The sequence below is a fragment of the Malurus melanocephalus genome, unplaced genomic scaffold (assembly GCF_030028575.1).
Source record: "Malurus melanocephalus ecotype Western Australia unplaced genomic scaffold, MMel_1.1 scaffold_145, whole genome shotgun sequence".
Taxonomy (NCBI): domain Eukaryota; kingdom Metazoa; phylum Chordata; class Aves; order Passeriformes; family Maluridae; genus Malurus; species Malurus melanocephalus.
In genome coordinates this window covers 1701933-1729524 of record NW_026623377.1, presented here as the reverse complement: position 1 = coordinate 1729524, position 27592 = coordinate 1701933, and the positions used below count along the sequence as shown (strand labels likewise).

Genomic DNA, 27592 nt, shown 5'->3' with positions numbered 1-27592 from the left:
GTATTCCTATATTCCTTGTATGCCCAAAAGGTGCCTGCACCTTTAAATATGACCCGGAAGAAGGGGCACGGGTGCCGCGGGCAATTTAAAAGCCAGGGCTGTCTTGCAGTCCAGGGCTTTTTCATCTCAGCTCAGCGCTGCAGGAGTCCTTGCTCGCTGCCTGCAGCGGAGTTACATTGTTGCTGTTTAGCTAGGTCGGGTTTGTTAGCTTGGCCAAACAGCTTTCCTTGGACTGCCACCCGCTCTGTGGCGGCTGCGACTTTTCTTCTGGAGCAATTCGGCAGCCGGCAGGGACAAGCTGCCGTGCTCCGTCTCGTCCCGGACTCTGGAAGAAGCCAAGCCGGCGACAGAAAAACACACCAAGCCGTCTGTTTCATCCACCGTAAGGAGAGGACTGCTCCAGATTTTTCTACTGTTGCCAGAGTGGTCACGTGGACTTTTTTTCTTTTGTTTATTTTTTTTCCTGCGGGGACGGGAGCCGCCATCTTTTCTTCCCACCACTGGCCAAGTGGTTTGTCGGGGAAGGGGACAGCGTGTGGTCCTGAGTTTTAAATATCTAATGGTTACTTTTTCTTTGTATCCTGTGGGCACCGTGTTTTGTTAATACACTAATTTTTTTTTCTCTTCACTTTTGCCTGAACATCTATTTCATACTGGTGGGCAAAAATTATCAAATTTTTCACTTCGGAGAAAACATTTACTCTGTAACGTTTTTCTCTGAAAATATTGTCTCAAACCGAGACACATACCCACTCTGTTCATGATGCTCTTAGGTAGCTGGAAAAGGATTTCACAATTCCACTACATTTTGCTAGTCCTGTCTGATTGTAAAATTCCAGAACTCAAAATGCTGCCTCTTTGCTTCCATTTATGGAAAAAGTAGCCAACCTTCAGTGATGAAGAGGCAGGAAAACTAGTCCTGTTTCTTGAAAAAAATACCAGTGTAATACTTCATGGATATTCTTAATATCAATGTTGTTACAGGCATTAGAGATGACACTAAAACATGCAAGGACATGGGTTTTCAATATTATTTATATTTCTTCATAAAAAAAGTTAGAAGCCAGAATAAGGGTGCCAATTACATTTCTCTTATGTGATCATATGAGAGTTTTAGCAAAACTGGAGTCAAATCCACATTTTTCAAGACAGCGTACAATTAACTACATATAAAATTAACATAAAAAACTAATCTAAAAATTTAAATAATGCTGAAGATGCAAGCCTGCTTCGCCTTCTATTTATCTGAGCACCAAAATTCTCTTATACCCTAACATTTCAACATCCATCAGCTAGACTAGAGGGCTGGTGTTGGTTTTGGTTTCTGCTCCTGTCCAAGTCAGCAGTGATCTGCTGCAGCTGAGTTCATTAGAAAGGGAAGTTTTCAAAGATAAAAATGTGCATTACAGAAAAGCCACAAGTGGATCCCAAAGTGTTTGTTGGACATGGATGACATATACATGCCAGGTTTTGACATTAGGTCTGGATGCTGACTGTCAAGAAGAGGGTTAGAGAATTGCACTGTGTTGCTGTGCTCCCCCCCCTCAGTCCACATACCTAGATCAAATCTATTTTGAGAGTCAGAAAAAAAAGTAAAATAAAATAGATCAGACAGCAGAACAGATACAAACAAGAAGGAGGTTCTCAAGAAAACGAATGGTTTCCATCTCTAGTATACCTTTAGTATATCTCTAGTATATTGGATGTACTTTTGCTATGTGAAAATGCACTCTACCTATTGCAAAAGAGAACATGTCTTCATTAATTGGTAGAATATACTTGTGTCAATCCAACTGACTCAAAATTCACAGGCTTTTCCATTATATCCCCTTTTTTGTTTAAAATTAATTTAAGAAAACTAAGCCTTTTCAAGGGCTTTTCATTCTGTTTTTTTTTTAAAGGGATTTCACCACTTTTATGTATTTATCCAAGTTACTGAAGAATTTATAACTACTTGTACAAGTGTTTTAACTTCTTACAATATCAACACTCCCACTTCAGTAAGGAAAGAGCTATAACGAGTATAAAATTACACTTTCGTTATGACTCAGAACATAGAAGTGCTATATTATCTGGCCAGGAATCTGCCATATTATACAGTAGCACAACATACAAGTATGTATTTTAATCAGTTTTAGGGGTGGATTATTTCACAGACATGAGCCTTTGTGGAACCTGTGAAAAGCCTAACTTTGAAAATACCCAGATCCTTCAAATCTCCAGATGAGTTTTTCACAAGTGTAGAATATGGTGAAGCATCAATGTCCCTGTACTCTATGAATGCAAATATGTTGAATATTGTACTTGTGATATTCCATCCCTGTGGCCGCGGGACCATATCTTAGTCTGTCCTGTATAGCATGTAATGACATACACTGGATCCACAATAGCTATTTCACTAAATTAGGACAGAGTCACCATTTAAAGTATTGAAGTCTTTTTAAATAGAGCCACACCAGAGTAGCGATTATGGATTTTTCAGTATTTCTGAAATTACGTAAGTATATTTAATATTAACTTAGTATACAAAACAGTGTGTATGGCTTGTAGCCCCACTGCAGCAGAGGTATTTTGAGTCAGTAATCCAGTCACATCTGAGGAGCCCTTAGAGCAACAGCAAGTGCTTGCTCCCCAACACCATAGGAAAACCTAAACCAATGCTAGCTCAACATTTTTATTAGCCTGCAAAATTACTGACCCTTGCCTTATCTTGCTTTTGCAGTAGACAAAATAGGACACTCCTGTGGTTTCACACAGGATGTAAAATTCTACAACCCACTTTGATAGGCACCAGTATCCCAATTACTGTGTCAAGATACTGACATCAAGATCTCTCAGAAATAAAAGACCTGGATACACAAAGTGGCTGCTTGCCTGTTAAGAGAAAAAAACCCAAACCTATTTGGAATGGAAAACCCAAATGCATAGTGTAATGGGTTGTTTCCCCATTTTGTCTACTGCAAAACCTGGTTTTATTTTAATTTAAAGAACTTCTACTGAAGGCAACCATTAGGATTACCTACACTCCTTCTCCCCCACTCTACTGTGTAAGAAATGTTCTCCTCAATAAGTCAGATGGATATTGAGAAATTATTTAAATGACTTTTAATGCACTGCATTTCTATATGGGCATTATATTAAAAAAGAAGCTTAAATACACTACATTAGGATTTCATCATTGCAAACCAACATTAGAAAAGACTGTCATCGACTGAAAAAACAAAAATACATTCTTGTAAGTGGAAAATCAATCACCAAAACCACTAAATGTCACAGCTCAACATTCCAGAGAAGCACTGATAATTGTTAGTTATATACTACACAAATGAAATATGTCCTCAGTCAAGGAAGAAGGTGCCAATTTTTTAGGAAACTGTACATATATTGATTTTGCATTTATTTAATGTGGCTGTTGTAAGACACTTTATTCTTCTGATAAACTATGATTGTTTATCGAAAGATTCTATAATTCAAGAGAAACATTCATAAAATGTGTGAAAATGAAAACCACCAGCCCACAGAAATAATGCCCACAAAATCCAATTTTGTGGATTTATGGCAGAAAGGCATTAAACTACTGTATTGCAGGAACAGCAGAGTAGTCACTGAAGTATAACTGGCACAGCATTAATGATTAAGTTGACATGTCCTCCTGCCACAGCTGTTAATCAGCTTAATAGCAGTTACATTACTGACAGTCTTGTAATTACTTTTCCTACAGCACATTTGTGCAAAATATATTTGACTTTAATTTTGAGTTTTCAAAGGTGAGCTCAGTTCTCAAAATGTATGGTCAAAGTAGTGGTGCTAAATGCAGGAATTAACTCCACAGGTATCACAATTATCCTAGTATAATACTAGGACGACCTGCTACCTCATCAAATTTATAAATTTCTCATACCTTGCCATCTTCTGAGCAAACACCCATGTGTTCTCCACTTTCATCCAAGCTGATCTGATTTATCTTCACTGGGCTCTAGGGAAAGAAAATAAAGAACAAATACCTCTAAAGTTACATCACCAATGACATGCTYTAACATTCCTCACACTTCGCAATATTTACATGTTAATGGCTGAGTGGTTACATGAGTCAAAAAACCCTCACAGAATTGATATTCTGTAACGAAGCCAAATGACAGCCTTCTTTTCAGCCTTTTGCCTAACCCCAAAATGTTGACTTTCTTTTTGCAGCTACCTGCCTCAGGGCTCTGGAACTCGCATGAAGTGCCAGGCTTCCAGACTTTAAGCGATGCCTGTGCACCACAGTTATCAATTCCCACTACCAAAACGGAATAAAATATGTTGACCACAAGGCATCAGGGCAACTGATAATTTATCTAGTTTGGTCTGATGGCTATGCTGGTAGTTATTTCTTTCTTCAAATTCCTTCTCTTACTTTCACTTTTGGCTCTAATACTGTTCTCAGAAGTGAGTATTAGAAGGTATTGAAGTGCAACACAGGTTTACTCATTCTTAGACAAATATGGAGAAAAGCCTGAAAATGCCCCCAGTTTAGTAAATTTTCCCTTCTCTATCCAAACATACTTTTGGTTCTAACCTATAGAGTTAGATAGCATCAGCTACTGTTTACCTGGCTTAAACAGCTGTTCTTACCTGAGGTACAGAGGACTAACTTATAACATCATTTGGATAACTCGATGCATATCGTCTTGCATACAAAACCCAATCCAATTATATTCAAGTACCAAAAAGCTTCTTATGTATCATGATCTTGACTTCATCCTCTGTAACAAACAGCTCATCATTTCAAGAATCAGTGAAGGATCTTCACACAATTTAGAACAACTTTTCTTATTCTCATAAAATATTGAATGGATTAAACCACAAACTGGATCAGAACTGTGGTTCTGAGCACAATAAAAGAAATCCAGCATATATTTGGGTAAAAAGAGTGTCACCGGAAGAGCATTGGATGCAAGAGAAGGTGCAAGAGAAGATTTGCCTTTGTCTAGGGGTGGTGGTGGGGGAAAAAGCTAACATGTCTGCACCATCCCCTCTACAACCAGGAACACCTCTGGCCCTCTGAAAGGACAAGCACAGAAAGTTTAATTAAGATTATCATAGAAACTGCATGGCTTTTTTTCTGGGCTGCATCTACGTTGACATTGACATAACCTTCTTGCTAAGTTGCTTTGCAGTTGCAAAGACAAAATGTCCACCTTCAATAGCGCCATCCTAGAACAGGGTCATACATTAAGGTAGAGTATTAAACTGGTCACATTCTCATTACTCCAGCAGCTACATCCACCATCAGGCTGACGTTAGAGCAACAGCAGATCTGGCAGCACTCCGGTGTGATGTGCCTTGTTGGAGACACTACTGCAACAAAGCCCAAAACAATAAGACACAAAACAGGATGGACCAGAAGAGCTGACAGGTCAATACTACAGTCCACACTGTTCCTATTTTCCTGTAATGGCTCTGACATAGTCTGACCCTGAAAAAATGGAATGTAGAAAGTAGGCAAAGTGGACTATGTAAGCTATCTTCACATAAAAGTTGAAGACGAGGAGCAGGATGATGGAATTTATCTGCTGTGCTGTGGTTTGAGAGACATATAGCAGTATGTCTTGAAAGGCAGTACTTTGGAGATCAAATGTGTAATTGCACTCAGGTAATTAACAATGCCTAGCAAGGCAAAACCTCTCCTGCAGGATACTAAGGATGACAGGAAAGGCTTCTATAGATCTGTGGCAAGTAAGAGAAAGATGAGGGATAATGTGGGCCCCATCTGGAAGAAAATGGGAGACCTGGCTACCCTGGACAAAGAGAAAGCTGAAGTTCTCAACAACTTCTGTGTGCAGGGACTGGGAGAATGAAGACCCTGCATCCACAGCAGGAGACGATCAAGTTTGAGACCGTCTAAGGAACTTGAATGTGCAAAAGTCCATGGGACCCAGTAAGGTTCATCTGAGAGAGCTGAAGTTACTGAGCCACTATCCATTATTTTGAAAAATTGTGTCAGTCAGGCGAAGCCCCTGATGACTGGAAAAAGGGAAATATAACTCCATTTCTAAAAAGGGGAGAGTGGAATACCTGGGAAACTACAGATCAGTCAGTGTCACCCCTGTGCCAGGCAAGGTCATGGAGCAGATTCTCCTGGAAACTCTGCTAAGGCACCTGACTAACAAAGAGGCTAGTGGTAACAGCCAAAATGGTTTTTACAATGGGAAAATCATGCCTGACAAATTTGGTGACCTTCTATCGTGGGCTACAGGTTGGTGGACGGGGCCAACAACATTGTCTACCTGGACTTCATGCAAAGCATTTCACACTCCTCCACAACATCCTTGTCTCCAGCTTGGAGAGACAGGGATTTTATGGATGGACCACTCAGTGGATAAAGAGCTGTGGTCAATGGCTCATTGTTCACATTGAGACCAGTAATGAGTGGCGTACCTCAGGGTCCCTACTGGGCTGATACTGTTCAACATCACTGGTGAAACAGAGAGTGGGACCAAGTGCAATCTCAACAAATTCACTGACAACACCAAGCTCTGTGGTGATGCAGTCAACACAATGAAGGGAAGGGATAATACCATCCAGAGGGACCTCGACAGGTTTGAGAGATGAGCTGATGCAAATCCCATGAAGATCAAAAATGCAAAGTGCAAGGTCCTGCACCTGAGTTGGGGCAATCCCAGACACACCAATGGGTTGGGGGGAGAAGTGGTTGAGAGCAGCCCTGAGGAGAAAGACTTGGGGGTAACAGGTGATGAAAAATTTGACACGAGCCAACTGTGTGCTCACAGCTCAGAAAGCCAATCGAATGCTGGGCTGCATCACAAGGAGAGTAGCCAGCAGGTCAAAGGAGGTGATTCTACTCCTCTACTCTGCCCATGTGACATTGCACCCTTGCAGAGTGCTGCAGTCAAATCTGGTGTCCCCAACATAAGGAGGACATAGAACTGTTGGAGCAAGTCCAGAGGAGGGCCATGAATTTTGTAAGAGGACTGGAGCACCTCCCCTATAAAGACAGGTTGAGAAAGCTGAGGCTGTTCAGCCTGGAGAAGAGAAGGTTGTATGGAGACCTCATGGAAAACTTCCAGTATCTGAAGAGGGCCTACAAGAAAGCTGGAGAGGGACTCTTAATCAGGAACTGCAATGACAGGACCAGAAGTAATGGGTACAAATTGAAAGAGAGGAAATTTAGGTTAGATATTAGGAAGAAGTTATATACTGTGCCTGTGGTGAGACACGGAACAGGTTGCCCAGAGAGGCTGTGGATCTTCCAACCGTGGCAGTATTCAAAGCCACATTGAATAAGGCCTTGAGCAACCTGGTCTAGGGAAAAGTGCCCCTTCCCATGTCAAAGTGGCTTAGGACTACACAATCTTTACATTCTAACCACTCGACATTCTATGATTCTAAGATTCTAGAATGCTATCAGTGGGGAAAAAGGGTGAATCCAGAATATCTGCATTTTTCCCACATTCAAAATTGTGCACAATACTTCAGAACTTGTTATATTGTAAACAGAAATTTGATGATACAATATTTCACAACAGCATATAAAACTAGCAATTTGTTACAAGCCTTCTGCGTGTCCTCCATCAGTCACTATCAACTTTTTCTTCTATTATTTTTTTTCCTTTTTGTCTGCACCATAAACAGATGACAATCACGGAAAACAGCTGAATTCAACTAAAAGAGACCTGCTCATTTACACAAAACTCCAGCTAAGTTTCAAGAGGGAATTATGTATGCAAAGCAAACACAGACTAAATTTTTTTCAGCACTTAAGTCGAACCAGCACATTGACTATTACCCTGTTCAGCAACTTTATGAGTCAGAACTTTCTGTGGAGCTCAGAAAGTGATAACAGCTCATGAACATTACAGGCTGAATATCGCATGCATTTTAAAATACACTTTCAGGAAGAATTGCTAATGCCAGGATTATCTTGTTCAGAGCTAACAGTCAAGGGTACGATTTCCAGAGCTGTGTTCCACTGGAAAGTTGTTTGAGGTATAAGATCTCAAACTATCCACTAAATCAAAAAGAAAAGACCACAGATAAAGTTAGTATCTATGTTATCTAAACCAAAGTGTTTCCTCTAGAATCAGCTCCAATTCTTTTCATAACCATTATTTCTTTAAAAATACTTCTGTGCCAGTCAGCAAATGTACTTACCATTTCAAATTTGCCGGTAGTTATTGTTGAGTCTCTGACCCCAGAAAACATTCGTGGCTTAAGGGTAGATTACARAAGACTGCCCAATGAATCTATATTGGGCTGGCTGGCCCATGTCTGGGACACCGCAGGTGAYAATATGATGCTGGATGGTGGTGAAGCGATGCAGTTGGGATCCCTGTCAGGTGATGCTGCTATACCAAGGGATGGCAAGGGGGTCTGAACCTCTCWGTCTCTGGGCCCGGCTCCTAAAAAGTGTGAGGGAAAGATACATGTGTGTAGAAGATCTCCAGATACATCAGACCTTGTGGAAGACCAYAGAACAGGGGATTAAATGCTTGAGAGAGCTGGCAGTGTTGGAGATCATTTTCTCAAACGATCAAACTATCAGGAGCCCAGACATGGTAAAATGCACACCGCTGATGTGGCTAAAACTTGTGYGACTTGGGCCACAAGAATATGCTTCTGCTTTAGTGATGATGAAATGCAATAAAGGGAATGAGACTGTACTTGCTGTGGCGAAAAAGCTCCGTGCATATGCAGATACTGTGCATGGCCCCACACATGCAAGAATTTCAGCTGTGGAAACAATCCTGTCAGAACGCATACAGAAAGTGGAGAACAAAATGGAGGAGAATCATCAGCAGCTGAGGAAAGAGATTAGGGAAGGCCTTCTCCAAATCGCATCCATTCAGACCAGAGGGCCTGTCACCAGGAGCAGACGTCCCCCTGCCAGACAAGGAGAATACACTTCACGAGCAAACCTCTGGTACTTCCTGCATGAGCATGGGGAAAACATGAGAAGGTGGGATGGAAAACCAACCTCTGCCCTGGCAGCACGGGTGCATGAATTGAAGAATGGCAATGCTCAGGGAGGAAGCTTCCCCAGAAGAGAAGTAGCTCCGGTGTTCCACAACCAAGCTGCCCAGTATAACGGAAGGCAGAATGACATGTCCAACCCCCTGGAAGGAACATCTGCAATGTATGCCCAGGGAAGGAATGACAACCAGTGCTAGAGGGGCCCTGTCTCTAGCCAGGTAGAGGCAGGGGAGAACCGTGCCTTTTGGACTGTGTGGATTCGTTGGCCTGGCACAGCAGAACCACAGAAATATGAAGCTTTGGTCGACATTGGTGCGCAGTGCACACTCCTTCCTTCACGACATGTTGGGACAGAATCTGTTTCTATTGCTGGTGTGACAGGAGGATCGCAAGACYTGACTCTGGTGGAAGCTGAGGTGAGCCTGACTGGAAAGGAGTGGAGGAAGCATCCCATTGTAACTGGTCCAGAGGCCCCATGCATCCTGGGAATAGACTTCCTCCGAAGTGGGTATTTCAAAGACCCAAAGGGATTCAAGTGGGCTTTTGGAAAGCTGCTGTAGAGACAGACTGCATCACGCTATTAAACACCTTGCCTGGGCTGTCTGAAAATCCATCTGCAGTTGGACTCCTCAAGGTGTAAGACCAACATGTTCCAGTTGCAACATCAACAGTGCACCGCCAGCAGTACAGAACGAACAGAGATGCTGTGATTCCTATTCATAAGATGATCCGTGAGCTGGAGAGCCAAGGAGTGGTCAGCAAGGCCCACTCACCCTTCAACAGCCCCATCTGGCCCGTACGCAAATCTGAAGGAGAATGGAGATTGGCTGTGGACTATCGTGGCGTAAATGAAGTGACGCCACCACTGAGCGCTGCCGTGCCGGACATGCTGGAGCTCCAGTACGAGCTGGAGTCCAAAGCAGCGAAGTGGTATGCCACCAYTGACATCGCCAACGCGTTCTTCTCCATTCCTCTGGCAGCAGAGTGCAGGCCTCAGTTTGCTTTCACCTGGAGGGGTGTGCAGTACACCTGAAACCGGCTGCCCCAGGGGTGGAAGCACAGCCCCACCATCTGCCATGGGCTGATCCAGGCCACACTGGAAAAGCGTGAGGCTCCGGAACATCTTCAGTATATCGATGACATCATTGTGTGGGGGAATACAGCAGCAGAAGTATTTGAGAAAGGGGAGAARATCATCYAGATTCTCCTGRAAGCCGGTTTTGCTATAAAAAGGAACAAGGTGAAGGGACCTGCTCGAGAGATCCAGTTCCTTGGGGTAAAGTGGCAAGATGGATGGCGTCAGATCCCTACAGAGGTCATCAGTAAGATCACGTCAATGTCTCCACCGACCAGCAAAAAGGAGACACTGGCTTTCCTGGGTGCCATTGGCTTTTGGAGGATGCACATCCCCGAATACAGCCAGATTGTGAGCCCTCTCTACTTGGTGACCCGCAAGAAGAATGATTTCCACTGGGGCCCTGAACAACAGCAAGCCTTCACCCAGATCAAGCATGAAAATCGCTCATGCGGTAGCGCTCGGCCGAGTCAGGACAAGACTGGAAGTGAAGAACGCGCTCTACGCTGCAGCTGGGAGCAATGGTCTGTCCTGGAGTCTTTGGCAGAAGGTCCCTGGTGAGACTCGAGGCCGGCCACTGGGATTCTGGAGCCAAAGCTACCGAGGGTCTGAGGCCAACTACACYCCAACAGAGAAGGAGATCTTGGCAGCCTATGAGGGAGTCCAAGCTGCTTCAGAAGTGATTGGCACTGAAGCCCAACTCCTCCTGGCACCCCAACTACCAGTACTGGGGTGGATGTTTAAAGCAAAGGTCCCCTCTACCCACCACGCCACCGATGCTACCTGGAGCAAATGGATCGCTCTCATTACTCAGCGTGCCCGTATAGGGAACCTGAATCGCCTTGGGATCCTGGAAATAATTACAAATTGGCCTGAAGGTGAAGACTTTGGTCTTGCTGATGAAGAGGAACAAGAACAAGTGACCTGGGCTGAGGAAGCTCCACTATACAACCAACTGCCAGCAGAGGATAACGGCTACGCTCTCTTCACTGATGGTTCCTGTCGCATTGTAGGGATGAACCGAAAGTGGAAAGCAGCTGTATGGAGCCCTACACGACAGGTAGCACAGGCTACAGAAGGAGAAGGTGGATCAAGTCAATTTGCTGAAATCAAAGCCATCAAGCTGGCCCTGGACATTGCTGAGAGGGAAAAGTGGCCAAAGCTCGACCTTTACACTGATTCATGGATGGTGGCCAATGCCCTGTGGGGATGGCTGGGCAGATGGAAAAAGGCCAATTGGCTACGTAGAGGAAAACTGATTTGGGCTGCTGAAGAGTGGAAAGACGTTGCTGCCCGGGTGCAGAAGTTACCCGTGAAAGTCCGCCATGTTGATGCCCATGTCCCCAAGAGTCGGACTAATGAGGAGCACCGGAACAACGAGCAGGTAGATCAGGYTGCAAAGATASAGGTGTCCCAGATTGACCTGGATTGGCAGCACAAGGGKGAGTTGTTCCTAGCTCGATGGGCCCATGATGCCTCAGGCCACCAGGGCAGAGATGCCACATATAAGTGGGTACGAGACCGAGCGGTGGATCTAACCATCTATCTCTCAGGTTATTCACGACTGTGAGACATGCGCTGCCATCAAGCAGGCCAAACGGGTGAAGTCCCTGTGGTATGGGGGAAGATGGGACAAGTACAAGTACGGAGAGGCCTGGCAGATTGATTACATCGCACTGCCCCAGTCCCGTCATGGCAAGCGCTATGTACTCACAATGGTAGAAGGCACCACTGGATGGCTGGAGACCTACCCTGTGCCTCATGCCACTGCCCGTAGCACCATCCTGGGCCTTGAAAATCAGGTCCTTTGGAGGCATGGTACCCCAGACAGAATTGAGTCTGACAACGGGACTCATTTCAAGAACAGCCTTATAAACACCTGGGCTAGGGAACATGGCATTGAGTGGGTATACCATATCCCTTACCACGCACCTGCTGCTGGCAAAGTGGAACAGTGCAATGGACTCTTAAAAACCACCTTGAGGGCACTGGGCAGAGGTACTTTCAAAAACTGGGAAAAACATCTAACAAAGGCTACCTGGATGGTAAACACCAGAGGCTCTACCAACCAAGTCCTGCCCAATCTGAACCCCTGTGTACAGTAGATGGAGACAGGGTCCCAGCAGTACATCTCAAAGGTCTTTTAGGAAAGARTGTGTGGATTAATCCTGCCTCGAGCAAAGACAAACCCATCCGTGGGGTTGCTTTTGCTCAGGGCCCAGGTTTTACATGGTGGATAATGAGGGAGGATGGAGAAACTCATTGTGTACCTCAGGGAGATTTGATCTTGAATGAAAACCGCATGTAATGTTTGCTGTATGTCACTGCCACTATTTTGTATATATGTACATATATGTCTGTCTTTAGAGTTAGAATGCATTAGTTTGGGCATAAAAGCCAACGGATATGGAATAAGGGGTGGAATGTCTTGGGTTGATGTTTGGTGCCAGTTTTGTTCTGTATTCCTTTTCTGTTGGCACATATGCCCAAAAAATGTTTGTCTCTTTAAATGTAACCCGGAAGAAGGAGCAGGGGCTGCTCGGAAGCCACAGCGGACAGTTTAGCAGCCAGCGCTGCCACGCGATCTGGCTGTTCGAGCTTCGCTCTCTGGCTCTGGCTCTCTCTGCTTCTTGCCGTGGGAGCCCTCGCTTGCTGCTTGCAGCACAGTTACAGTGTTGCAGTTTCGGCTAGCTCAATTTTGTTGGCTTCGGCGGCTTTTCCTTGGACATCCCCTCTGCGTCTCCTGCTGCTCCTGGGGCGGTCCACCGAGGGAGGGGCCGCACAGCTTCATCTCGTCCGGGATTCCGGGGGTGGAGTCACCGCCTTGTCTACACCCCGTGGCGAGTTTTATTTTGTTTGAATATCTGACAGTTACGCTTTATCTGTGTCCTGTGGGCACTGTGTTGTTTTGTTAATAAACTACCTTTTTTCTCTTCACCTTTTTTTTGCCCAGCATCTATTTCTTGTTGGTGGAAACAAAAAAGATTATCAAATTTATTTTCATTTCAGAGGAAACATTTCCCTGTAACGTTTTTCCTCTGAAAACATTGTCTCCAAACGGAGACACCAGGGATGTTGCCACTGAGACTAGGGATGTTGCCACAGAGACTAGGGATGCTGCCCCAGAGGCTAGGGATACTGCCACAGAAACCAGGGATGTTGCCATAGAAACTACGGATGCTGCCCCAGAGACTAGGGATGCTGCTCCAGAGGCTAGGGATGCTGCCCCAGAGACTAGCAACGCTGCCACAGAGCCTGACTATCACCCAAGCCAGACCCTGTCCCACTGCCTGATCCTGCCCAGAAACCTACATGAGAAACTAACCGCCCAGTGTGGGTGAAGGTACTGGTGGAGGAGATACACCACCCGGAGTGGGTGAGGGTACTGGTGGAGGAGATGTGGGAGCTGTGCCGCCCGGAGTGAGAGAAAGTACTGGTGGAGGAGATGCAGGAGATGCACCAGGGGCTGAGGGAATATGTCTTCCCAGCTGGCAGCAAACCCTCTCCCTGCCCCAAAAAGGAAGGGTCTGATAGCGCAGCAGTGGAACCCACGGATGTYACACCCGTCCAGGTTCTGGCTGAACCGCAAGCCCAGCCACAACGAGCTGCAGTAGCCCCTGTGCAGAGGAAGAAGTATAAAACCAAGTTGGTACGCTCAGCTAATGATGATGGGGAACCAGGGTCCTCATAACCAGCAGGGCAGACAGAGCCACAAATAATCACTGAGTCCCTGTCATACGACAGTCTCCACAATTTGCGAAATGACATCAAGCAACGACGGGGTGAGGCTTGGTCAGCCTGGTTACTTCGGGTTTGGGACCTCATGGGCTCAAGTGTGCAATTGGATAGTGGCGAGGCAAGGCATTTGGGAGCCTTGACCAAAGATGCGGGTGTTAATCAGGTGTTTGTGAGGGAGCCAGGGCCCCTTTCTCTCTGGGAGCCGCTCTTAATGAGTGTAAGAGAGATCTGTCTACAGAGACAGGATGCAGAAATACTATCGTAGAATGCCCTGGAAGACCACTGAGGAGGGGATCCAACGGCTCAGAAAAGTAAGAGTAATGGAAGTACTCTTTAGAAAAGAGAGGCAACATCAGAATGATCCTGACCAGGTCAGGTGCACTGGGCAAATGCTGTAGAATCTGGCAAGTCAGGGGCCATCCCAGTATGCCACCTTCATTGCCACAATTAATGCTAATGACAACCGAGACACAGTGAGTTCTGTAGCCAACAAGCTCCGGTATTAAGCGAATATAATCAACGGTCTGATGCAGGCTCACGTCTCTGCTGTGGTTAAAGACCTCCTCCAAGAGGAGTTGAAAGAGATTAAGGAGGAGATGAAGAAGAACAGTGTAACACCAGTGCAGGTCTCAGGCCCCAACACCAGAGTCCGACGTCCCCCAGCAAGAGAAAGACAGTACACCCCACGAGCTAAGCTGTGGTTCTTCCTGTGTTAGAAGACATGAGTAAGTGGGATGGGAAACCCACTTCTACCCTGGCAGACTGGGTGCGTCAGTTCAAGGGAGAAAACACTAGCAAAAACAGCTTTTCCAAAGAGAAGGTAGCCTCAGCTTCCCGTAGCCAACCCACTAGATGCAATGGAGGGGGAGGTGAYATGTCMGATTCCCTYGGAGGAACCTGTGGGTGTGCCCATGGAAGGGATGATACCCAGGGTTGGAGGGGCCCTGCCCCTAGCCAGGTGGAGGCATGGGAAAATCGTGTCTTCTGGACGGTGTGGATCTGATGGCCTGGCACATCAGAGTGACAAAATTATGAGGCATTGGTTGACATGGGAGCAGTGTACCCTCATGCCATTGGGGCACGTGGGGGCAAAACCTATTTCTATTGTGGGGTGACAGGGGGATCACAGGAATTGACTGTGTTAGAAGCTGAGGTGAGCCTGACTGGGAGGGAGTGGCAGAAACAGAAACATCTCATTGTGACTGATCCAGAGGCCCCATGCATTCTGGGCAYAGATTTCCTCCAGAAGGGTTCTTTAAAGACCCAAAAGGACTCAAGCGGGCTTTTGGAATAGCTGCTGTGGAGGCGGAGCGCATCAGACAGCTGAACACCTTGCCTGGACTATCCGAGAACCCTTCTGCAGTCGGATTCCTGCAGGTGAAAGAGCATCATGTTCCAGTTGCCACTTCAACAGTGCACCGCCGGCAGTACCGGACAAATCGAGATGCCGTGATCCCCATCCATAAGATGGTCTGAGAGCTGAAGAGCCAAGGGGTGGTCAGCAAGGCCCACTCACCCATCATCAGCCCCATCTGGCATGTACGTGAATCTGAAGAGGAATGGAAATTGACTGTGGACTACCGTGCTTTGAATGAAGTGACTCCACCGCTGAGCGCTGCCATGCCGGACATGCTGGAGCTCCAGTACGAGCTGGAGTCCAAAGCAGCGAAGTGGTACGCCACCACTGACATCGCCAACGCGTTCTTCTCCATTCCTCTGGCAGCAGAGTGTAGGCCTCAGTTGGCTTTCACCTGGAGGGGGGTGCAGTACACCTGAAACCGGCTGCCCCAGGGGTGGAAGCACAGCCCCACCATCTGCCATGGGCTGATCCAGGCCACACTGGAAAAGCGTGAGGCTCCGGAACATCTTCAGTATATCGATGACATCATTGTGTGGGGGGACATGGCAATGGAAGTATTTGAGAAAGGGGAGAAGATCATCTAGATTCTCCTGGAAACGGCTTTGCCATAAAAAGGAACAAAGTAAAGGGACCTGCTCGAGAGATCCAGTTCCTTGGGGTAAAGTGGCAAGATGGATGGCGTCAGATCCCTACCCTCATGTTGGGCATCAATAAGATTACGTCGAGGTCTCGACCAACCAGCAAAAAGGAGACACTGGCTTTCCTGGGTGCCATTGGCTTTTGGAGGATGCACATCCCCGAATACAGCCAGATTGTGAGCCCTCTCTACGTGGTGACCCGCAAGAAGAATGATTTCCACTGGGGCCCTGAACAACAGCAAGCCTTCACCCAGATCAAGCATGGAAATCGCTCATGCAGTAGCGCTCGGCCGAGTCAGGACAGGACCGGAAGTGAAGAACACGCTCTACGCTGCAGCTGGGAGCAATGGTCTGTCCTGGAGCCTTTGGCAGAAGGTCCCTGGTGAGACTCAAGCTTCTGGAGCCGAAGCTACCCATAGTCTGAAGCCAACTACACTCCATCAGAGAGGGAGATCTTGGCAGCCTGTGAGGGAGTCCAAGCTGCTTCAGAGGTGATTGGCACTGAAGCCCAACTCCTCCTGGCACACCAACTACCAGTRCTGGGGTGGATGTTTAAAAGAAAGGCTCCCTACACTGACAATGCTACTGATGCTACCTGGAACAAATGGATTTCTCTCATTACTCAGCGCGCCCGCATTGGAAACCTGAATTGCCCTGAAATCCTAAAAATAATTAGAAATTGGCCCGAAGCTGAAAACTTTGTTCTCGCTGATGAAGAGGAGCAAGAACAAGTGACACGTGCTGAGGAAGCTGCACTGTACAACCAACTGCTAGACGAAGAAAAACACTACGCTCTCTTCACTGACGGTTCCTGTCGCATTGTAGGGATGAACCGAAAGTAGAAAGCAGCCGTGTGGAGCCCCACACGACAGGTAGCACAGGCCACAGAAGGAGAAGGTGCATCGAGTCAATTTGCTGAAATCAAAGCCATCAAGCTGGCCCTGGACATTGCTGAGAGGGAAAAGTGGCCAAAGCTCTACCTTTACACCGATTCATGGATGGTGGTCAATGCTTTGTCGGGGTGGCTGTAAAGGTGGAAAAAGGCCAATTGGCAGCGTAGGGGAAAACCAATCCAGGCTGATGACAAGTGGAAAGACATTGCAGCCCAGGTGGAAAAGTTACCCGTGAAAGTCCGCCATAGAGATGCCCATGTCCCCAGGAGCTGGGCTAATGAGGAACAACAGAACAACGAGCAGGTAGATCGGGCTGCAAAGATAGAGGTTTCCCAGATCAATCTGGATTGGCAACACAAGGGTGAGTTGTTCCTAGCTCGATGGGCCCATGATGCCTCAGGCCACCAGGGCAGAGATGCCACTCATAAGTGGGTACGAGACCAACGGGTGGATATAACCAGGGACAGTATTTCCCAAGTTATCCATGACTGTGAGACATGCGCTGCCATCAAGCAGGCCAAGTGGGTGAAGCCCCTATGGTATGGGGGAAGGTGGGACAAGTACAAGTACAGTGAGGCCTGGCAGGCTGATTACATCACATTGCCCCAGACCCGTCATGGCAAGCGCTATGTACTCACAATGGTAGAAGGCACCACTGGATGGTTGGAGACCTACCCCCTGTACCTCACGCCACTGCCTGTAGCACCATCCTGGGCCCTGAAACACAGGTCCTTTGGAGGCATGGTACCCCAGAGAGAACTGAGTCTGACAAAAGGACTCATTTCAAGAACAGCCTTATAAACACCTGGGCTAGGGAACATGGCATTGAGTGGGTGTACCATATCCCTTACCATGCACCTGCTGCTGGCAAAGTGGAACGGTGCAACGGACTCCTGAAAACCACCTTGAAGGCACTGGGCAGGGGTAATATCAAAAACTGAAAAAAGCACTTGGCGAAGGACACAAGGTTAGTTAACACCCCAGGCTCTACCAACCGAGCCAGCCCTGCCCAATCTGATCCCTTGCACACCACAGATGGGAATAAAGTTCCCATAGTGCATGTCAGGCAACTGCTGGGAAAAACAGTTTGGATCAATTCCGCCTCGAAAAAGGACAAACCYATCCAAGGAGTTGTCCTTTCTCAGGGACCAGGTTACACATGGTGGGTGATGCAGGAGGATGGGGAGCCCCACTGTGTACCTCAGCAGAATTTGACTTTGGGTGAGAACCCCTTGTAATGTTAGAATATCTGTATACCACTGTTTGTTGAATGCCACTGCTACTGAATGTATATATGTATATAGTTATATAATTATACAGTTACATAGTTATGTAGTTATATAGTTATATAATTGGGATGATGAATGTATGTATAGTTACAGATATGTGCATACATGTCGATATTAATGAAATGGTATGCGAAGAAAAATTTGGGGTGGATAATGTTGTGGGTTAAGATTTCTCCTTTTGTTTCGTTTCTTGGGGAATTTTTCTTTCCCATTTTGTTGCTGGGATACACTATTGCCAGGTCATCCTTTTGATGGCTGGGCGATTAGTGGAGACAATAAGACCTATGCCCCACCTAAACGATCTTGCTGAGCACTGGGAGGGGGTGGGTGGGTGTGTGTGGTGGGGAGTAACTTCACTTCCTTCGCTGCTTTGGGGGAGAAGGAGGTGGACCACCTAGCTGCTGGTCTGCTTTTCTCTGCAGAGTCCAGCATCTCTGCTCATCGGGTTCCTGTTTGCTGCACTGTGATCTTCTCCCCTGTGCCTTGCTGGAGACCCCCTGAGATTCCAGCTTTAGGGGGTGAGCTCTGCTCCATCCCGTTTTGCAGCCGCAGGATTCTGCTCGTCTTTTTGCCATCCTGGGGTTTCTTGCTGTTCAGAGGAGCACCGAGATCGGCGTTGCCGCTGTGATTTTGCAGAGGAACTTTTCTCCATCCACCTGTGCCATTTTTTTGTGTCTACCATTGTCGACGCGGGAGAGCTGAACCTAGCCGGGACTCGCGCCACTGCGCCCCCTGCAGCTGCCGGGGAATCATCACACCCACCCTGCCCGGCCGGGAGCCAACAGCACCCCTGCCGACTGGGACTGTAACTGCACCAAAGGGGAGGGTGTGTCTCTGTAAGGCTATCACTGGATTTGGGACTGGGCTGGTTGTTGCTACCGTTGTTACTTGTTTCACCTTGTTATACATATTAGTAAAAACTGTTATTCCTTTTTACCCATATTCTTGCCTGAAAGCCCGTGATTTTTTTTTCAAAGCTATAATAATTCGGAGGGAAGGGGGGGTCATATCCACCACTCCAAGGGGTGTCCCTGCCTTCATTGGCAAACACCTGTCTTTCAAACCGAGACAATATCCCTCCTGCAAGATCTACCTTGACAGGTATACAAAAGATGAAGAATCACTCAAGGTTAGAGAGGACACAGGTCCTCATCACAATTTGAAGGACTAATTATCTGATACAGTTGGAATAATGATAAGCACTGGTGTTTGGTCAGTTGACTTTTTTAAAGGTACTTTCAATGGGTATTGGAAAAACCTGTAAAATGTACAGTAATCTAGAATTTAGAAGATCTAATCCATGTAAATGTTACTCAGTTAAGAGATGCTCTAATCTTAAACCTCATGTCATAAAACCAGAGGCAGCTATATACAAAATGTTTATTTTATTAGTACTACATTGGATAATTTTTTTTTTTTTTTTTTTTTACCTGATCAGGACCCCTAGCATTAGGCCAATAAAGCAAAAACATATGACTACTTTGTGGTCAGAACCATGCTTCCAGTACATACAAATGACAATAATACACACTGTATTTCTTAAGCAATGTAATTCAAATCTGGCAATAGGAGGATCCTGTTAGTTAGGAACAGAAATACATTAAATGATCAACCTCGGAATGGCTTCAGAATTTCATACACTGTTGAAGTACTGGTGAAGAAGGAAGAAATACCTTTCGCTGAATTTCCATCAGCTGCAGTTTTCCTTCTGATGGAGACATGTTTGGAATTCTGGACAATATAAGTGAGTTTGACTGTTCAAAATCAATAATGTCAAGCTGACACTACAGAACAAAAAAAATGTTACCTTAATGGACAAAAGAGAAGTTTAGGGAGCAGGAGAGAAAGCTAGCAGACACCTTGCACATAAAGATCTAAATGCAGGCTTTTGCAAAATCCTGAATTTACAGGAAAGGAAAACCAAATATCTAGCAGCAAATGTACCTCATCTTGATAATCAATTACCTAATGTAAAATGCTTGAAATAAATGCTCTTAGTACGGATTATGTCAGCTCTTCAATTAGGAGTAAATTCATGGTCACTCAGTAAGCTTCTTTTAATTGTGTTCTTTGTGGCAACTTCTTCTCCCCAGACACTCATCATCAACCCGCCATATACTATCAGTCCCCCAATGGTGAACCTGAGAAATCAATCTGCTAATGTATAATTTGTAAAGCTCCCCCAACGAACAAAAGGATAATTGATTCTTTCACAAATACTGTATCCCAATGGATATGAAGTGGATGAACATGAAACATAAGACTGGATTTCACTCCAATTCTGTGAGAAATGCAGTATTTACAAGCTAGGAATGTAAACATTTTAATAGTTGTCAGTGACTTCATGCTTTTTAGCCATGGTTAGCAGGTAAGCAACATGAACATTAGGAGTGTGAAAAGCAAAGCAGTGTTCATTCATACTTACAGAAAAGCTCATTTTACTTCAAGAGGCTCCCATCACTTGTACAATCCCCTTAATCAGTGCCTTCAAGCACTCTTTTAAAAGAATTTTCAGAAAATTTTCCTAAATTAATTTAAACATTGTTATTTATTTGTGTGTACACACACACATAGATACCCAAAGAAGACAAACACCTAGCAGTCTTTTCTGCTACATGATTATCAGTCTGGATCTACATAATTATTATGTAGCTGCTCTCCATACTAAGGCAAAATCTATGTACAAAGATGAATTGCAATAAAAAATTGTCTCCTCCAAGTGCCTATTTTTCATTTATTCATGTTTCATCTGCATGCCATTCACATAAACATGCATGTAAAGCTCCAATGATTATGGAGCAATAAGCAATATGATTAATCAACTCATGGCTTTATATGCTGACTGGAGTAAGTATTACCATTTTTATGTTTGCATTATTTCCACAATGGTGGAGGTATCCAACTGTAAAATACTGATTTCTAAACAGAAACCGCGTCAGTTATTGTCATAACTAAGCTAAGATCCTCGCAAAATACAAGCCTTGTTCTAAGCAGATGAGAAACTTGCTTTGAAAAGCACCCCAAATCCTCAGCAAGATGTTTGTCCCATCTGTTTTGACTTCAAAACACTGATACCCAGAGATCTCTTGAACTGAGGAACTATCTTTAAAAAGAAACTGAACCCATGCACTTTTCTTGCCCCAAATGCTGCAGTGTTGCACTGACTTACATGCATTTTGTATATTTGTGGAGCTGTATTGATACAACAGAGGAAAATAGATTTACCTATAAAAAGGTAGAAGTATACACATACCTATGTGTTTATATTTTTCCCATTTACAGCTCCTTTCCTAAACATGGGTCCTATGACTAAGGCTACGGTGGCCATTATCCAATTCACACAATGGGTGAATAAGGTGAGGAATTCGTGGATATACCTTCCTTGGAAGACCCAACACCCGCTATGGAGAAAAGACTATTCCAGGCAATGTGGAGGTTCACCTCACCCTCCTTCCTGAACAGTTTGCCAAACACAATGAACTTGTGAGAATTCATCTTTAAATATGAACTGTCAACACAGAATTATTTCAAACTTTCAACTACTGAATTATTAAAATAGGCTTTGAAGAAAAATCCCCAAAGCATATCTATAACTCTGAAGATGTAACTTAAGGGACACTTTCACTCCTTGTTTCTAACCGAATACCACCACCATTGTCATTAATGTCTTTAGTAGAATTTTGTAGAATTCCATCTTTGAAGTGGAAAAGTATGAGATTTTACTCCATTTCTTGATAAGCCACATTTCAGATATGTAATTAAAAAGGCTAAGCAGGTCATTTAGCGCAAGTTCTTGTCAGGACAGGTTTTCTTTTTAGAGATTATTTTATTGGTGTTTCAACCCAGCAACTTTGAAAGAAGCAAAGGGGCTGTTGATTGTTCCTCTTTGGGCTCATGCATTGTTGTGCCAACATCATTTCYGGAAAGGTTTTCTGAATAGCTGTGATGCTCATCCCACTCTCTGACCTAACACAAGATAGAGGACTCCAGCCTAGCAACCCTCTTTCTCCACATATTCCATATATAGCCATTATTTATTTCATAATTCTCTTTTTCTGTAAGCTTCTGTAATGAAAAACTGCAGTATTTTTCTCAGTTATTTTAGCTTGTCAATCACTCCACTACAGACAATGATCCAAACCCAATGGCTACTGAAATCAGTGAAAAGATCTCTACTGATGGAATCAGACAGATGCAGAAATATTGTAAGGGAATGAATTCCCTTTCCTGTCTGAAAACAACATAAGTAGTCATATTCCTGGCATAGTTAAATATTACACAGGATCATCAATATTCAAGTTCAGCCAACAGTGTTATTTTCCATGAAAACTTTCAGTTATCAACACTGATAGAGACTGGCATAAGTCAGAGCTACATGCAATAATAAATACATTTTCTGATTGCTGAAAGCATTGTATTCTCTCTGGACACCAACTCTGGAACTTTCATATTTGCAATTATAAGCATCTGGGAAAGTCTCAAAAGCCCACCAGAGACACTCAGCAACAGCCAGTGTTGGTTGTCTAATTCTTGAGAGGATCCTAAAAACATATGCAAACCAAAAAGACGGAGAGAGATAGAGAGGACACAAGTAGAAACTATGTATCATGAAATGCACTGTAACTTATTGTAAGCAGAATATTGTATGCCATATCCTCATTGTGACAGTAAGATAGGGAAAGCAAAATGTGAAGATGAATTGATCCTGTGCAAGTTCCTCAATGCATTTACATACAAAGAGGCTCTATTTCAATACCAGTGAAGTGTAGACTTGATTGCATATAATAAAATTTATTTAAAGTAGATCAAAAAAGAAAACAGATTAATTCACTCCATCTTTACACTGCTCACATTTCAAAGCTCCCATCTATAAAACTGCCAAGAACTCCAACAACTAGACTTCAACTAGCAGCCAGTTTAGGATCACAGTGGTGAACATTCTAACATCAAAACACCAATTTCTGACATACCTTGTACTTTTATTTCTCTGTGTCAGAGGACACTGAGGGAAATTAACTTCTTCAGCAGCACTACAGTGGAGATGCCCAGCCTGACAGTAGCTACTTTTCTCAGCAGCCACTCTGAGGGTAGTAACACCAGAGATTGGTCAAATCTGGACTGTACACATTTAGCATTCCATCACAAGTGCAATAAACAAAGTGCTATACACACTGACATGTCTTATAAAACAAATAAGCCTCATCCTTTGAAAAAAAATCTTTATCAGAATTATTAAATTAATTATCAATAATATCTTCCTCCATGGGAAAAAATACTTCATTTTGCCTTCATGTTTTGTTCATCATATTGTGCCTATTATGTCATTATGTATTTTTAATAGTGCTGTATTTTTGTCGTTAATGGAAACAAAGGGCTGTAGTTCTATCATTAATGTCAACTTGTATAAAAAACATTGTCCTCCAGAACTCGTCTCCTAACTAGGAAAACATTTTCTAATGTAAATAATATTTTATTAATGCCAGAACTCGTAATCTGACAGGCAAACTACTATTATTCTATACATGCACATAAGTGCCTGAATTCCCTATGGACAAAAATGCCATCCAGGTATAATACCCCATTGGAAAGGAAAACAGCCCTAGGAATCAGCTATACACTAGCTTCGTACAAATCAAACCTCTCCAACTCCTCCGTATGCTTTTAAGTGTTGTTTGGGTTTAGAAAGCACACATTTCAGTATCAGTCTTCTATGAAAATACTTAATCAGTGCTACCTAAAACTAGCTGTTTCAGTGGTGCCAATAAAACTCTAAAGAAATTTGGCACAGTGGTCCACTTTCTAAATAGTTACAAGATGTGATACACATTCAAACTGCAAATGTTACTAAACTGAGATGGTAAAAGAGACGGAAAAAAATTGCTTTGATGATTTTAATGTATCTCAATAATATTGCAAATAATTTTGCTCAAAACTGTTTGAAAGTGACACATGTAAATTCACTTAGCAGGATTACAGTAAGGTCTTCTATTTGATCTTCCACAAAAATTAAAGTCAACAAGGTCTGGTGAAAAAAGAAAAAAAATTAGAAACTTTGCTCTTTCATTGATCATCAATGTTATATTAAATACTACTGTAGTAATGTCCTAATGTCCTCCATGTTTAGCATTCTCCCCTTTTGAAACATTTTACCCCTATAATAGTCAATACTTCAATGTTTTATGAAAAAAACTGTTCAGAATATGATAGCACCCTACAAAGTCAAGAGAAAGTGAACTATTTTCTATGTGCAGATGCTTGTGACAGAAAAGGATTCAAGTTATGGTCCTCTACCTCATTAAAAGGTGATATAACAGTTTCCTACTGAAATTGGTGACATTAAATAGGGCTGCTAAGGTAATACCTTACATGTAATACATACAGAGTTGGTCATGAAATGCAACTGATAAACAACGGGATACCCACTCTGAAGAAAAGTGATTGATACTAGAGAACAAAAAATGAGACCTCTTTCTGTGCTTCTAGGTTAAAAAAATGAGGAAATCAATATGCATCTGAAGGGCAGTGTTGTAGAAAGACCATTTGCTCCAAAGATGGGGCTGTAATCCTTCTCAAAAAAAGGTACATGGGCAAAATAGTTGCTAGTCAAGAGTTCAAAAGAGAAGGCAGAAACAATTGCTATCCCAGAAACAGCTGATAAAGTTCATAAGCTTTATACATCAACTGAAATAAATTAGATCTACAGCATACATGTTACTTTTTGCTACTGTACAAGCCCAAATTTGACTTGTATGAACTAACAACATTCAAGAAATATTTGACTAGACGATACAAGACCTCCTGTAGCTGAGTTCATACCTCCAGCTAAACATTTGACGTTAGTCTGCACTAAGCCACAGAGTTATTGAAACTACAAGCTCGAAAGAATAATTCAATGAAACAGTCACACTTACCTCAGTTTTGAGCTTATAAAAATTAATCATACATGATTCTAAAATTGTTTATAACCACCACATTTCATCCATACTCCAAAGAATGTTTCTAGTAGTAACAAATGCCTTCCATATCTCTTTGATCTCTTTGGTTAACTAAAAATTTAAGCAATACTCCTACTCCTTTCAAAGGAAAGTCAGATACAGTGGTACGAAGATGATGTGCAAAAAATGTACAAGAGATTGTTTTTTCTAGTTTCATTTTTGTCAGACAAGAAACTTTTCTAGATGTATGGAATTATGATCATGACACCACAATTTCTGCCAGTCTAGGCGAGCTACAATAGGTACACCATGATTCCTGCCAAAGAAGGTTCATAATCTTCAATAGCTCCAGTTCCCATTGGAAACATTCCAGGTCACAAGTAAACTAATAAGCACAATACCAGAAGAAGCATATAAAACATACTTTCCAAGCCTTTATAATATCCAAAAAGCCAGACTCAAAAGGCCATCTGAGTTATTCCCACAATTACTGTAGAAACCTTTGGATTTCCAAATCACCTGCATTTAAAATGAAAAGACAGATAGACAGAAGTGCTATTAAATTGCGTGTAGACACTTAAGTCTTAAGACAAAACTCCCAAAAGATGACACTTCTATCCATTTTTTTTCCATTTGAAAGAGCAAGGGGTTAGCATAAAGCATGTAAGACATAAGAATGCAACAACATTTGGGTGGGAGGTCCCAGGGTGGAGAAGGAAATCTGACCCTTGCATAGACACTTACTTCTATCAAAACCTTAATTTTAATTTTGTTTTTTGGAACTATAATTTCAAGTAGCCTGCTCGTTTTTGTTTTTTTTTAAACAGAGGATTTTAGCTTCAAATTTAACAGGCACAGTGACACCATGCAAATACTAACCCAGAGCTACCCAGATCCTTAAATTCTGTTGCTTCACTTACTTCTGGACTAAGTTTTCTTTCATAGCCTGACAGTGACAACTAAAATAATGTAGCTGAAAGTAATAAATAGGGAATTTTAAGTAAGTGACATTTATATCATGCTAGTCTCAAACTCTCATGCAAAGCAACTTCTTCATTATACAATGAAAAGCTGAAAGTTATCTTCCCCATTGAAAGATGTTGCATTATCTCACACAGCAGTTAGTAGGTTTTGCATTATTACTAGCAACAGCACTTAGTGCTTAATAACAGGTGTTTCTTTGTTAGAAATATTCTTTTCTTGTTAACAATTAAATTCTTGCCAAGAGACATCAAGTCAACTGAAACCTCCGACATTTTCTTTGCAATCTGCTGAGTTATTAGCAAAACCAGCAGGACACAGACTGACCTTCAAGCAAGGTCTCGCTCCAGAGGCTGGTGAGCGCTGTAATTCCAACACACATAAGGGCTAAAAATCATCACAGAAGGAACTCCCATTCAAGGTAGCAGAGATGACCTCGTGATTCTGGATTACTATAGCTCCGACTAAAAGCCCATAATTAAATAGGCAGTGCGCACAATGTAAGACAATCAGGAAAAAAACATGAGGCCAGGAAATACATACATTGTGAAAAAAGATGCTGTGAGGAGGTTTCTTTCTGAAACTCTAGCAGTCTTGAATAGCCTACAAATGTTGCATGCTAAAAGTATTTCAAATTCTTTGTACTAACAGAAGCTTTAAAACACTACTTATACTGTTTTCTGGACTCATGCATCACCTCTGAAATACCTTCAATGCATTAAACATTTAAATCCCCGCTACTTACAAAACAGGCAATCTTTCCTCTTCTAACAGACTATCACTGGCACCAGCCAAGACGTCTTACCATTTTTGCTCTAAGCTTGATGTTTATTAGAAGACCAGAATGGGGACAGGTTTTCTTGCCCTTTGAAAGGTTTTTGATTTGTTACATAACTAAACATGTTTGTATAGCTTTCTTCATATCTACAAATCCTTAATCCACAGGATGTCAGTTCAGGCAATAATTATATTAATAAATTGTAGACAGTCTAAGAAGGAAAGAAAGATTGAAAGACGTTTGGAATTAACGTGCTGTGAATCAGTCCTGCATCATCCTTTGTCAGTGGAATTAGCAGGCTTTTCTTCACTCTTCTTGTTGCCTTTTAGTAATAATTTTCAGTGCATTTGACACATTTCATCTCACTCAATGCACTGAACCCTAATACAAGAGAACATCAGTTTGTCAAACATACGTTATTGAGGATGCATACCAGTTAATCTTAGGAGGCTGACATTGTCAAAGACAAGCCACATTGGCGAGAGATACAAAAACGCTAGGTAAAGAGGAAAGAGGCATCACAAGAGCACAAGCATGAATGCTGAGGTATCCAGCAACACAAAAGGACAAAGACTCCCAATTCCTGTCTCAATTCTCCCCAAACCACAAATCTCACAACAGTTTCAAAGCACACATTTCCACTGCTTTTAACAACGGAGTTGCCAACCTGAAAAGGTAAGTTGTATACTTGGCATAGAATTCAGCATCAGATTGCTGAAGAGCTGGACAAGAGCAAGACTTTATTCTGAAAATAGTTTTTAGCTGTTCACATGACTTTCATAGAGGCCTCTGCGAATGTTTATGAGTCAAAGTAGAGCAGACACTACAGAATTTGTAATCCAGGACAGCCACATTGATTTGCTGCTACAGACACTATGCAGTGCAGTTAAAAAACAAACAAAAAAGTGTGTTAGAAAAGCAGAACTTCTGGG

The 27592-nt window shown here is 43.3% G+C and overlaps 1 protein-coding gene across 4 annotated transcripts in view; it reads right to left on the bottom strand.

Moving 5' to 3' along the window:
• VPS41 (VPS41 subunit of HOPS complex) overlaps nt 1-27592 on the bottom strand; it is a 131106-nt gene that overhangs the window by 63033 nt on the left and 40481 nt on the right. For 3 of the 4 annotated variants that reach the window (XM_057371376.1, XM_057371377.1, XM_057371374.1), the window contains one exon: nt 3902-3976. In XM_057371376.1, the coding sequence (XP_057227359.1) occupies nt 3902-3976 (75 nt within the window). Of the gene's footprint in view, nt 1-3901; nt 3977-8154; nt 8347-27592 lie in introns of those variants that run through there. The other variant, XM_057371378.1, reaches the window with a different exon arrangement.